This window comes from Hordeum vulgare, chromosome 3H (genome assembly GCF_904849725.1).
Source record: "Hordeum vulgare subsp. vulgare chromosome 3H, MorexV3_pseudomolecules_assembly, whole genome shotgun sequence".
Taxonomy (NCBI): domain Eukaryota; kingdom Viridiplantae; phylum Streptophyta; class Magnoliopsida; order Poales; family Poaceae; genus Hordeum; species Hordeum vulgare.
In genome coordinates this window covers 14,531,218-14,544,836 of record NC_058520.1, presented here as the reverse complement: position 1 = coordinate 14,544,836, position 13,619 = coordinate 14,531,218, and the positions used below count along the sequence as shown (strand labels likewise).

The window sequence follows — 13,619 nt, the reverse complement described above, 5'->3', positions numbered from 1 at the left end:
TGTTTGACTGTCCTGAAATGTTACTAAGAGAAGGCCAATCATTGATGGTTACGAAAAGCAATGCTCGAAGGTCAAATTCCTCTTGTTTGTGCTCGTCCCACACACGTACACCTGGTTCGGCCCACAGCTGTAAAAGTTTATCAACTAATGGCCTTAGGTACACATCAATATCGTTGCCGGGTTGCTTTGGACCTTGGATAAGCACTGGCATCATAATGAACTTCCGCTTCATGCACAACCAAGGAGGAAGGTTGTAGATACATAGAGTAACGGGCCAGGTGCTGTGACTGCAACTCTGCTCCCCAAAAGGATTCATGCCATCTGTACTCAGACCTAACCATAAGTTCCTTGCGTCAGCTGCAAATCTCGGGAACTCTCTCTCGATTTTTCTCCACTGCCGACCATCAGCGGTGTGCCTCAACTTATCGTCTTTCATATGATCTTCCATGTGCCATCGCAACAACTTTGCATGATCTTTATTTCTGAACAGACGTTTCAACCGTGGTATTATAGGAGCATACCACATCACCTTGGCAGGAACCCTCTTCCTGGGTGGTTCGCCCTCAATATCACCAGGGTCATCTTTTCTGATCTTATACCGCAATGCAGTGCATACCGGGCATTTATCCATATTCTCGTACTTCTCACCGCGGTAGAGGATGCAGTCATTAGGGCATGCATGTATCTTGTGCACGTCTAATCCTAGAGGGTAGACAAGCTTCTTTGCTTCGTACGTGCTGGCGGGCAATTCGTTCTTTCTTGGAAGCATCTTCTTCATCAGTACCAGCAACTTTTCGAATGACGAGTCAGTCACACCGGTCTCTGCCTTCCACTTCAGCAATTCCAGTGTGCTACCCAGCTTCTTCTGGCCATCTTCACAAGTTGGGTACAACAATTTGTTGTGATCCTGTAACATCTGCTCGAACTGCAACCTCTCCTTTTCTGTGTCGCAACCTCGCCGTGCATCAGAAATGACCCGGCCAAGATCATAAGCGGGCTCATCTGGTTCCCGTTCTTCATCCTGATCTTCTTCTTCATTGTCTTCCATTGCGGTATCAGCATACTCAGGGAACATAGATCGGTAGTTGTCATCATCGTTCTCTTCTTCTTCATCGTCGTCTTCCATCATAACCCCTCTTTTTCCGTGCTTGGTCCGAACATTATAGCCCGACATAAAACCGGACCGAAGCAGGTGGCTCTGAATGACTCTTGAGGAAGTGTAATCCTTCTCATTCCGACATTCAACACATGGACAAAACATAAAGCCACCACCATGCTTGTTCGCATCGGCTGCATCTCAAAAAGAATGCACGCCTTCTCTGTAAGCGGCTATGCGTCGATCACCGTACATCCATGGATGGCTCATCTGCGTTATACGACAGTATATAAAATACAATCACCATCCTAAAAATTAGTACCGCACGGTCTAAACGAGGAAATATAGTTGCTAACCTTTTAGAATAAGTAGAAATAAAGAGGAAGAGGTTTAAGCGTGGCTCAGGCATCTCATATCGTAGTTGTGTTCGGTGAACTGAAGCGGCATCGCTCTAACACACATTTTAACAAAAACCTCTACTGCATGAAAAAAATGGAGAGCTAGCACACACCCACACTCTTCCATCCAAGAAAAATGCAAGGAAGAGGGGAGAGGGGGGTTGTGCTATATATAGGCAGAGGACTTTAGTCCCGGTTTGAGACACAAACCGGGACTAAAGGTGACGCACATGCAGGCTGGACACCGCGTAGCCCTTTAGTCCCGGTTTGGGACACAAACCGGGACTAAAGGCTCCTTACTGGCCGGGACTAAAGCCTCGAGGGAGGCATTGCGATTTGGGGCGACGTGGCCGGGCCTTTAGTCCCGGCCCAGAGGCAGGCCGGGACTAAAGGGTCCCGGCCAAAGGCCCGTTTTCCACTAGTGACCATTATAATTCTTGATTATGTTTTGGATTGAACTCTGTTCTCGTAAAGTGCTTGAGGTAGGAACATGCGAACAATTTATGTGGATACTATGTTTGCGAGTTCATTCGCCAGACGACCCATGAGACGGGCAAAAACCGGGACATAAAAAAATTTAAAGTACGAGAAACAATACTCACAGCTTTATTTTATTACCGTGAATTATGTTCTTTTTCATATATATACTATTTTTTGGTAGTATGTATCATATTTTGTGTATGCTCTTTTTTACATACAAATATATGCGTATTTCACAAATATAATAAAAACTATGGATCACCTTGTAAGTTTTTCATGTAACTTACTTTGAAAAATCTTATATATAGTATATGAACATAATAAGAATGATAAATTAATATATATACTCCCGCGTGATAGTATATGGAACACGTGGGGTAACTACCCCTGGATGGTAGGATGTATTTTTCCTATATATATATATATATATATATATATATATATATATATATATTTATTTATTTATTTATTTATTTATTTATATTTATATTTATTTATATCGACCCCTTCTTTAAATTAGGTCGAACGTTTGCGGGACGGTCTTCTACCACAGGAACGTGTACGAGCAATTCAAGAGAAAATTGCCGGATTCTTAGATGCAGAGGTCCTAGATGTCAAGGGAGAATACTATTGCTCGTCGATGCAATTGATATGAAATGATATAGTGTAAAAAAGATGCATATATGTGCATGTAACTCGTGTCTATATTTTGTAAATATGTTCGACAAAGCACGGCGGATGAGATGATGTAATATATTCATGACGATGTTGTGTAATATAGTTGTTTCTTTATTGTTGTGTATGTACCATTCAATTTAGTATAAAACAAATATTAAAAAGTGCCTAAAATAAATAAATGGGAAAATAGGGTGTAGCAAAATAGCCCATTCAATTTAGTGTAAAAACCCTAAACCCTAAAAATTGCTAAAAACAGCAAAAAAAGTCCCGGTTCGTATTACGAACCGGGACTAATACCCCCCACCCCCTCGCGAACAGCCCCGCCACATGGAAGGTCAATAGCCCCGGTTCGGAGCAGCTTCGAACCGGGGGCTAGCATTAGTCTCGGTTGATTAGTCCCGATTCGTGAACCAAAACTATGGCTTAACCAAACTGGAGCTATAAGCTGTTTTTCTACTAGTGGCATGTTGCCGGGACGAAAAGTAGTGCTTGTAGCAACGGCGAACGCATCACGAAGTTCGATCAATCGTCCGTGGGTGGCTGGTGGTTGCGGTGTTGCGTGGAATAAGGTACGTAAAATTGGGATAATATATGAACGACTCGTGTTTTGTTGGTTTTATTTTGTGGATGCTGAACGCGGCCCGTTGTGTTGCACTGATCTAGCTCGTTGCATGGCCTACAGCCCAACACTGGTGTCCTTACACCATCGCTGTCCGTCCGGTAATGGCCTATTGCCCCCGATTCATCGCCCTCATCCCCGTCCCGGTGCTGGTGCCGCTGCAGCGTGCGGGTGCCGCCGTGACCCGCGCAAGGCAGAGTCTGTGGTCTTTAGAGCATCTCTAACAGCCGCGCTTTGCGTCGCGTTCAAAAAATTTATTAGACGCGCGCGTTTCGGCTGGTTTGGCGCGTCGCGCAGCGTTGGCTCCAGCAGCAACGCTAAAATGCAGCGCGCGCAGCTCCAGCAGCGCGCAAAAATGCAAACATGTGAATTTGACACAAACAAGTTGAGATGCATAAAAGTTCATGCCCACAAGTTCATCCAACCAAGTTCAGAATGCAAACAAGTTCAAGACATATAAATGAAAGACACATCATTCATCATCTTCCTCGTCTTCGTCCTCATCTTCCGAAGACGATTCTTCCGCCTCCGTAGATGAATCTTCCTCCCTAACCTCATCACACACCGCATCACGTGAAGCTCCGACGGTGTTGGCAAGATCTTCAACGGCGGCCGGAGGTGCACCCATGCCTCCAAATGGCAGGGGCGGCCGGAGGTGCACCCATGCCTCCAAACGGCGGCGGCGACGGAGGGCTCGCGGCTGTACAGCGGGGTGAGCGGGGTGCCGGTCTGCGCGTCCATGGTGGCAGGGGCGCTGGCGCCGGCGCGCGCGGTGCGAAGGAGGAAGAAAGAGAGAAAGTTCGCGCGCGCTCGAGTCTGCCGCGCGCGGAAGTGTGTGCTCCAAATTACCAGCGCGGGATGAGGCTATGGACAGCGCGCCCAACTTGTTTTAGCGCGCGCGCGGTTTTTGCGCGCCCGCTGGAGCATCCCGCCGCGTCGCGCGCGCGCTAAAAAGGGATATTTTTGGGTGCGGCGCTTGTTTTGCGCTGTTGTTGGAGATGCTCTTAGTCTTGGTCATTCGTACACATCACATGGAATAAGCATCAGTTGCACATCAGACTAAAAAATTTCATTTCACCACTCTTAGATCCCCATAATATGGCCCTTGTCTTTAATCTTAAAGCAATTATTTTTAGGTAATCTCAAAGAAAATTAGAACACCGAGGAATTTATATTGGATTTTCCAGTCAATTGTGCATTGGCAATTCTGGAAGGATTACGGTACAATGTCGAACTTAGTTGAGCCTGTTCAACATAACAATATACTGTAGTACAAGTAACCTCCTCAAAGTGGTGGACATTGTTGTGTGTTTCCTGAATTTACAAGGCTTGTCTCCCCAGATCTCGTAGAGCTTGCACTTTTTAGATTCATATTGTGAGCTGAATTTTCTCTGGAATTAGAGATAAGCAAGGAGGTTAAGTTATTGAAAATATTTTGAAAAAATAACTTCACCGAAAAAAGGGAATACAAATAGATGTAGAAGTATCTTACAGTAGTCCACTGAAGTTTTGCTTCGGTGGCATGGCCATCTCATCTATGTTTCTGTCGAACATTTCTAGAACTTTGGTAATAGTAGGGCGATACATAGGTAATACTTGTATGCACCACAAGCCAATAAGGGTCATCTTTCTTGCAATTTCCTCAATGTCACTTGTAACTTCACATGCTTCTAATCCATCGTCTTGAGCAAAGTGATCATAAATCCAATCTGGGAAATACTTTTCACTTGACTTTGCAACCACTGATTTCACATTTTTCCTGCCTCCAACCATCTCTAGCAACATCATTCCATAACTATAAACATCTGACTTTGTTGAAACAAGTCCGAAGTTTCGCGAGTGAACTTCTGGAGCAATGAATCCAATTGTTCCTCTAGCACCAATCATTGAAAGCTTGCTCTCCTTGGTATGGCATAGTTTAGCTAGACCAAAATCGGCAATCTTTGGGCAAAAATCCTTGTCCAGAAGGATATTTTGAGGCTTAATGTCAAAATGGACGATCCGTGTGTTACAACTATGGTGCAAATATTCCAGTCCACGAGCTATTCCAATCCCTATCGCATAGAGCCTCTCCCATCCTAAAATTTCTTTTGGGTTCTCTGAGTAGATGTATCTATCTAGGGAACCATTGCACATGTACTCATATATAAGAGCTCGTTTTGATCCCTCCAAACAAAATCCAAACAGGCTAACAATATTCACATGAGAGGTCCTGCCAATGCTCATAACCTCATTCACAAACTCCTCCCCATTTCCTTTGCAGTCATGCAAGAATTTCACAGCAACCAGACGGTCATCATGTAGCTTTCCTTCGAAAACCACACCGTAACCACCCTGGCCAAGTTTCTTATTGCGAGAAGACGTTATCTTCATTACCTCTGAGTACATGTATCTTTTTGGAGCAAGTGATCCATACGATACTATCATAGCCTCGTAATGCCTTTCAGTGCTGCTGGTATTCTTTTTCCAGAGGAGAAACCTGTTTCTTTTCCCCGTCATATAGCATATAAGCACATAAATACAAGGCAAGAGCAGTGCTGCAGCTGCTGATATCAAAGCTGAGATTGAAGCAGATGTTATTTTCTTTGTGCAAGGAGTTATATGTAGAAACATGCATCAATAGTTTTGAATTCAAGTTAATTGCGCAAAACCACATGTCTGGGGGTTATGGTTTTGCATGACTACACATGTTTTTAATTTTCTTTCACAAAATCACTGGTAGTGTTCTAATCCCTGTTCAAGAATTCGTCCGATTAATCAGTTAACTTATCGATTAATCCCTACTCGTAGGATCATCAAGTATCCGATTAACTGATTAAACAATCGATTAGCTTGCCGATTAGCCACTAGTATTCTCGAGGCCGCTGCCAAGAGAGCATTGGGTCGGAATCTCCAGATTCTGATAGGTTGCTGATATATACCACTAGTTTTCAAGGCTAACAACACGTGTTCCTGATTCTCCCATGCCCCATTAAGCTCTGTCGAGAAGTGCTAGATTTACGGACGGAAGCTACGGAAAGTAACTTACGGACTCAGCTGTCCATGTTTTACTGGAAACTTGGGGCACCAGGGCCCACCTTTGAAATCAGCGGGGCAGAAGGATTGGCTAAGCGGCAGCAATCCGTAAGTTTCATCCGTATCTTGTCCGTAAGTGTAGCATTTTTGAAGCTCTGTCACCACAAAGAGGAGCTTCTCGTTGCATGACTGCAACGGGTCCTAAGAACGGTTTGAAATAGTACAAGGCAGCAATAGGAAAAGGAAGATCATATTTTGTTGCTCCCCATTGACTTGTTTTATGCAAATATTGTAGAGTCAAACTGAAAAAATATTTATCTCAAAAATCCTCGTTGAGGAACTACTGGCATTTAAATCATAACATGTGACAAAAAAGTGCAAGTGTTAGCATACCTATTGGTAGTATCTTTCTGCCAGTCCTCTTGCTACCTGGAATACCACATAATACTTAGTTTAAAAATCAATGCCGTTTGTCTTTTTCCAAGAAATATTAACAAGTGACCCTAGAATATTTTGCGGAAGAAATATATGAAAAATGTACATTGCAATATTGTGAAGAGCACGCACTGTATATGTGACATTTTAAATACTGCTTTTGATACAATAATATAAAATCGATGCCCGGATAATTATGGAAACACTAATCTGGCAGTGTTTATCGTTATGTACATGAAACTCATTATCATAGGTGTTGAATACCTATTTGTGTATGTATATTGTGTCGTAGGCTCACCTCCTAGTTCTTTGTATAGTTGAGATTAAGACCCATCTTGTACCTTATATATACGTGCCTAGTGCACCCAATCAGTATATTGAGAGTTGCACAGTCCAAACCTAAGTCTCTACATGGTATCAGTTTCCTCCACGTTCCTAACCTAGCCGCCGCCGCCGCGCCCTCCATCGCGCACCGCCGCCACCACAGCCGCGCCCTCCATCACGGGCCACCGCCGTCGTCGCGCACACCAACGCGCAACCGCCGCATCATCCACTTCCGCCACCCTCACCCTTACCACCCGAAGCCGCCGATCGCCCGCTGCCATGGTCTCTCTGAGTTACTCGGCCTCCTCCGGCAGCAATCCGTTCGTCGGCCCGGACGTCCCCCTCGTTCGCGATTTCAACATCTTCGACCGCGTTCCAGTGATCGTTGATTAGTCCACCGCCTCCTACTCCGCCTGAAAGAGGTACTTCTCTTTGGTGTTCCTTGAGTACCTGCTCCACAGTCACATCGATGGCATCGTGGACTCCCGTCTCATGGTGAATGACGAGGACTGGATGACCCGCAACGCCACCATCATCCGCTGGTTCTACCTCACCATCTCCAAGGACCTCTTCCACACCGTTGTATGCGACGATGATAACGCTTACGCCGTATGGACCAATCTCAACGGCCTCTTCACCGACAACAAACTTCAGCCCAAGGTCCTTCTTCACGGCGAGTTCTATGGGTGCAAACAACTTGATTCATCCATTGATGATTTTTGCATGCGCCTCAGAAAGCATGCCGATGAGCTTCGTGATCTGGGCGAGACGATCCGCAATGAGCTCCTCATCAGCACACTCACCGCTGGTCTCAATGATGAGTTTGGGAACGTCGCCTCCAACCTTACTCTCATCCCGGAGCCTACCTTCGCTAAGGGGTTGGCGTACCTCAAGCTCAAGGAGAGGCGGGTGAAGATGGAGCGGATACGGGCCACGCACACGGCTCTCACCACTGCCTCCCGCGACGGACTGGCGTCGCCTGCACCTCAGCCGCGCCCCCACGCAGTAGCCGAATTTCCCACAGGCATCAGATCCCTTCTCACAGCAGCAGCAGGCTCCACCTAGTAACAGCCGTCGCCGCGGTGGTCAGTGCAAGGGGTGCCATCAGCAGCAGCCGAGCGACGCTCAGGGAGGAGCAGCCCGTCCACAGTAGCAGCAACAACCGGCTCCGTGGTATGTCAGGCAGAACCCATGGTCCGGCTTCGTGCATGCTTACTCCATGTGGGTTCCACATGTGCCTACTCCCGTCATCATCGGTCCACGATCTCCCTCGCATCAAGCGTTTTACGCCACACCGCAGCCCTACGTGGCGTCGTATGGGCCTCCCTCTCCTTTGGACAGCTACCGCAGCCAGGAGGGCTGCCGCCGCTCTCCATGACGACCCGCCACAGCCACCGGCTCCCGCGCTTCCCAAGCGGCCTGGGACCCGGCCTTGCTGGAGGCTCTACACTCCTCTTCTACACCGTCCAACTACACCGGCGGTGGCGACTGGTACATGGATACCGGTGCTACGGCTCACATGGCCGCTCATCCCGATACTCTCCACACCTCCTATCCAGTCAACACCTCTACTCGTATCACCGTCGATGCCGGTTCCTCTCTTCCCATTACCCATATCGGACATGCATTTGCTCCTTCTACATCTACGCCACTTTCTTTATCTAACATCCAAGTTTCCCTTGATCTTATAGAAAAACTTGTGTTCGTTCGTTACTTAACACGTGAAAATCATGTTACCATTGAATTTGACATGTTTGATTTCTCTGGCAGTGGATGTGAATGGATGAGCAGTCGCGGTCGGTGCCGATTGATGGGTAAGGGAAGACCTTCTTGGAGGTGTTGATTGGTACCGGCGTCTCGGAGTCTACGAGCTTGGTGGGTGTTCTTCGGTGGACGCAATGGTCGCGAGGCTTCTCCGTTTTCGGTGATCCGCTGTTGTTGGCATTTGTTTCTTTGCCTCTTTCTTTGTTGTTTCTTTTGGGCGTGCATGTGCTGTTTCCGCTCCAGCACCTATCGTTGGATGTACCGAAAGTGGTTGCTTTGTAATACAAAGCGGGGCGAAAGCCTGTTTCGAAAAAAGAAAAGATCTGGGACGAAGTTATGAGTGGCTGCAGATCAGCAAAAGTTCCCACGGAAAATGCTCATTTTCCAGAGGACTTCTTAGATATATGGAATTATGGAAGGATGACCATGGATCTCACACTAATGGAGGTGCATATATATAGATGCCCTGAACTCTCGGGCAGATGCACGGTGGCCCAGTGGGTGCACACCAGGTTCTACACCGAATATGGCTATACCTAACTCATTGCCCGACTCAAATCTTCACCACACATCTTCATGCACATCACATCAGCTAGTACACATGATGTCACATCTGCATGTCCACTCTCTTTCTTCTCTCTTCTCTTTCCGAAACAAATCCATCCATTTTATTTCACCTTTCCTAACTTAAATCATTTATATCTTCTAAACCAATATTCCGATTTCAAAATAAATTAGTTCACTATAATCATGACGCAAAGACCTTTAGAATAAGAATAATATTGAATTATTATTTTGCGAAATATTACATTTACCTAGCCGGTACTTTGTATGAAAAGTTTGAAGAACTTTGTGGTATAGTTCAATAAACTTCAGGAGTTCAAGAACTTTCTGAATACTAGGTCTGCACTTTGTCAGAAATATTGAAGGACTTTGCTAGAAAATCTTTTTGGAACTGAAGAGCTATATAAACAGCTTGTCCGAACTTTGCTAGAAACAGTGAAGAACTCTTCACTCAAATTTTTTAAACTAGTCCAAATATATTCAACATCGGTCTTGTTATAAAGGTCTTTGCGCTAGAGGTTCAAATATATAAAAATAAATAAAATTGAAATATCGGTTTAGAAGATATAAACGATTTAAGTTTATAAAGGGGTAATGAAAATATGGATTTGTTTGAGAGAGAGAAGAAAGAGGTACAAGCAACCTATTGATTTGACCTGCATGTGGAATGATTGATTTGACCTGCATGCCGGATGGATGGACCTGATATGGGTTGTGCGCGCAATGGGCTAGACAAAATCCGCGTCCGTTCTACACCCGCGACGAGCACCCTGATGGGTGGCGGGTGTTCCGCTCGTTCGGCAGGAGGTGCATCATCACCGCGAGCCCCCGACTGATGATGGAGCCGTTCGTCAGGGCGTTCCTCGGCGCCGACAAGGTTATCGAGACGGAGCTGGAGGTGGACAGGTTCAGGAGGGCGACATGTCATCAGAAAACATGTTCGGTCTTGTAAAGGTACATACGTCAAGCGGGTTTGTAGCGGGATCATACAGGCTGCCACGTTGTCAACAATAAATGTAGCCGGCATGTAACGGGCAGCCATGATGACCGCTTAAGAGCATCTCTGGCCGTTAGGCGTCCTAAGGGCCAAAATAGCGTTGCGTGAGGGTTAACCGACAAGAAAAACGGTTTGGTAGGGCTTGGTTCCTAGGCGGCCACTAAGAAGAGAGATAAAAGAAAGTAAAGATTTTTTTTTACATGTACATGGTGGACCTAACAAAGAAAGGAAGGAGAGAGAGAAGAGAGATGCAGGTCGGTGGGGTTTGTGCATGTAAAAATAGCGTCGGTCGTCCCCAAGCGTCCTTCGGGGGGCGGGTTCAGCTTGGGACCGCCAGTGCTAGTTTTAGTCAAATCCGTTAAAAAACGACGTCATGAAGCACGACTGAACGATTTTTTTTAGCGTCGACAATTAAAACATCGATTGAGAGGGCGTTTTGAGGACGCGGGTGAAGATGCTCTAAGTCGCTGGCGCCCGCGTTTGTGTTTGCGGACAGCAGCATCCCGCCCCGCCTAATCCTGACCCCTACCTAAACACAGCCAAATTATGATGATCTATCAATTCGATCACCGTTTTCAGGAACTTCATCTGCCATTCATCTGCCAATTCAATCAGCGCCGATGAATTTGTTTTAATTGCGTCTATGCAATCAAGCTGCAATACTTGATTTTCACAACAATGCAATGTAGAGTAGAAAATGAAACGCTCTGTTTACCTGGATGAGCTGTTGCGTTGGTTTCTTGGGTGGAATTTGAGCAGAGGTTCCCGTCGGGGCAGGCGCACTGGAACGCAAACTGATCGAACCTGCACTCCCTGCCGCTCATCTGCCTGCATCCATCGCAGTCCCCTATCGGCGCCAGCAGCTTCAGGAGGAATCCATCCCTGATCAGCCGCTCGTAGTGCTCATGAGGTCGCGCCATTCCTCGGTGCACCGGCACGCTCACCGAGCTACAGTTCCTCGGAACCCCCTGCGGCGGCGTGCCGCCTTCGCCGTCGTCCCATGAACCGGAGATGTAGGCTCCCATCGAGTGATTCGCGCACCGCCGCGGCAGGCTGAACTCACGAGGCACGGTGCAGTTGTAGAAGAACACCAGACGCTTGTTGGCGACGCTGATGTTGAACGGGAAGAGGGCGAGGCTGGCCGACACGTTGAAGTCGGGGACGGGGCAGGCCCTGTCGCCCACGAAGGAGGTCTGCACGGCGGCCACCATGGAGTTGTTCTCATAGGATATGTCGTTGATGCGGAACAGGTGCTCCCTGAACGTTTTCCTCACGTAGGCACCAGCATGACCAGTGCTGGTGTCGCAGGTGAGGTCGAAGGGCGGGTAGCCGCAGTAGAACGGCTGTGCGCCGGCGAGGGAGAAGGGGTACCTGATGGTCAGGTCCCCGCATGACCTCGGCGTGCAGCTCCCGTTGCTGCCGGTGGGTGTAACTGTGCGCAGAAATAAGAAGGCGAGCGGGAGCAGCAGCGGCATAGGCATGGTTTTCACCGAGGAAGAGGGAGGCAATTTGCATCTACGTGCAGGTGCAGCTTGTGTTGACATGGCTACGTGCTATACTTCTACGAGCAGCAAAGGAGGCTAGTGCATGCCTACGTACCATGACTCGTATCTGCCATGGCATATCCATTCCATTCTCAAGGTGGAGCATGCAGAAGGGGCCATCTTTTGGCTATCTGCCGCTGGAGCTGGACGGAATTCTGGGGATCATCTTTTGGCCATATATGTTTACTTTTCTCCGGTCAGATCTTCTGGCCATGGATGTTTACTTTTCTCTGAGCCGCAACCGGAGCCGGATCCGTTGGGCTGCTATTCATTCCGGCGTTGACTTTTCGGTCGAGTTTGCCCGTCAGAAAACAGTGCGCGAGGTCTTGGGATGTTCGTCTACAAACTGTGCACTGCATCGATGTTTCCATTATTGTCGTTTTCTTTCATTTCAAACAAGATGATTCTCTTGTTTTAACAGGTCACCGTTTGTAAAAGAGTTTCAGTGTGAAGCTTGAATATGTGTATGAGGCTTCTTTGACCAATTGTATGGTTCAGAATTCAGAGAAGACCTGGGACGTGGGGAACACATCGCCCCTCGACCATCGATCACTGGATTAGCATCTCGACACAAGATGAAGAAGAACAACAAGAAGAAGAAAGAGAAGGCATCCGTGGCTGGGAATGAAGAAGTTATGCCCAAAAGGCCGAGGGGCAAGACCACTTTGAAGATAGAAGAGAAGCGTAATTCGACATCCTTCGCCTTGAAAGAAACTTTACAAGTCATGATGACTCCAAGAGAAGTGCGAGGGAAGAGCAGGAGGAAAGAAAAGGAGGACCAAATAAAGATATACTTGAATCTCCAAATGAAAAAGTTTGTCATAGAGGAGGCCGCCAAAAGGAGGAAGTTTCACATAAAGGAGGCCGTCCAAGCAAGGAAGCTCGCGATCGAGGCCATCATTGCCAACATCAAAGCAAAAGAGGTGCCTCACGTCCCTGTTATTAATAATTTTTTGGTGGTTGTTACGCCCGTAAAGCAATATGATCTGCTGATTTTATATGCTACTAGATTCATGGATAAGATATACTTGAATCTTGTCTTGGTGTGCATTGTTGACGCATCCAACTTTCTGATTTTGCTAACTTGCACCAATACTTTTCGTCAACGGACATACAACAATAGATTAATCCAACGGACATAGCAAGTTACACATTCTTCCACACATTGCCACAATCCTCTAGGTTATGTATACCTGGAAAATAAGCATCTATCACTACTGCAATCGATATAGTGCCAATAACCGTCGACGAAGGCTTTACCGACTGTCGCACTCGGTAAAGGACACCCGGCGTACACCCTTCAGGCAAACAGGAAATTGCCGGGAGCTAGGGCACGGACACTCATAACCGGCTCTCGGCAAAGTAAAGTAGCTAAGGGACCACAATCCTTGGCCGTCCATTGCCACGTGGCACCAACCTGACATATGGGTCCAGAAACATATGCCGAGAGTTACTCTCGGTAAAGATAGACAAGAGGAAAGTTTCGAAATCCATTAATGATCTATTAGATTTAGAGGTAGATAGGGCCCTTGATATTATTCGGAATTTGTCTGCGGTAAAACATATGCAAGAATCTGAGATTAATGATCAGGGGGGTCTTAATTCATTGTGTGGTAACTTGTTATCCTTGGAAGAGTCTGATATAGGAGAGGATATTTGTCTAGATTCGAGTACCATTATTGAAAATTTTGATCATGCCAAATCA

General features: G+C 46.7%; 1 protein-coding gene across 1 annotated transcript; it reads right to left on the bottom strand.

The window, feature by feature from the left end:
• Window positions 1–4,445: 4,445 nt before the first annotated feature.
• On the bottom strand, window positions 4,446–11,951 carry LOC123441360. The gene is made up of 6 exons (XM_045117830.1): window positions 11,086–11,951; window positions 10,941–11,032; window positions 7,849–8,080; window positions 7,291–7,725; window positions 4,764–5,829; window positions 4,446–4,662 (listed from the first exon to the last, which is right to left on the bottom strand). The coding sequence occupies exons 1-6, from the start codon at window positions 11,912–11,914 to the stop codon at window positions 4,557–4,559; spliced, it is 2,760 nt and encodes a 919-aa protein (XP_044973765.1). The 5' UTR covers window positions 11,915–11,951; the 3' UTR covers window positions 4,446–4,556.
• Between the last annotated feature and the right edge of the window lie 1,668 nt (window positions 11,952–13,619).

Coding starts and splice junctions, on each gene's coding strand:
- LOC123441360 (XM_045117830.1), bottom strand. CDS start 11,914: ATGTCAACACAAGCTGCACCTGCACGTAGATGCAAATTGCCTCCCTCT. Junction 11,033..11,085: donor CAACGCAACAGCTCATCCAG/GTAAACAGAGCG, acceptor GTGAAAATCAAG/TATTGCAGCTTGATTGCATA. Junction 8,081..10,940: donor AGATGAAGTTCCTGAAAACG/GTGATCGAATTG, acceptor TGCTGTGAGAAG/GGATCTGATGCCTGTGGGAA.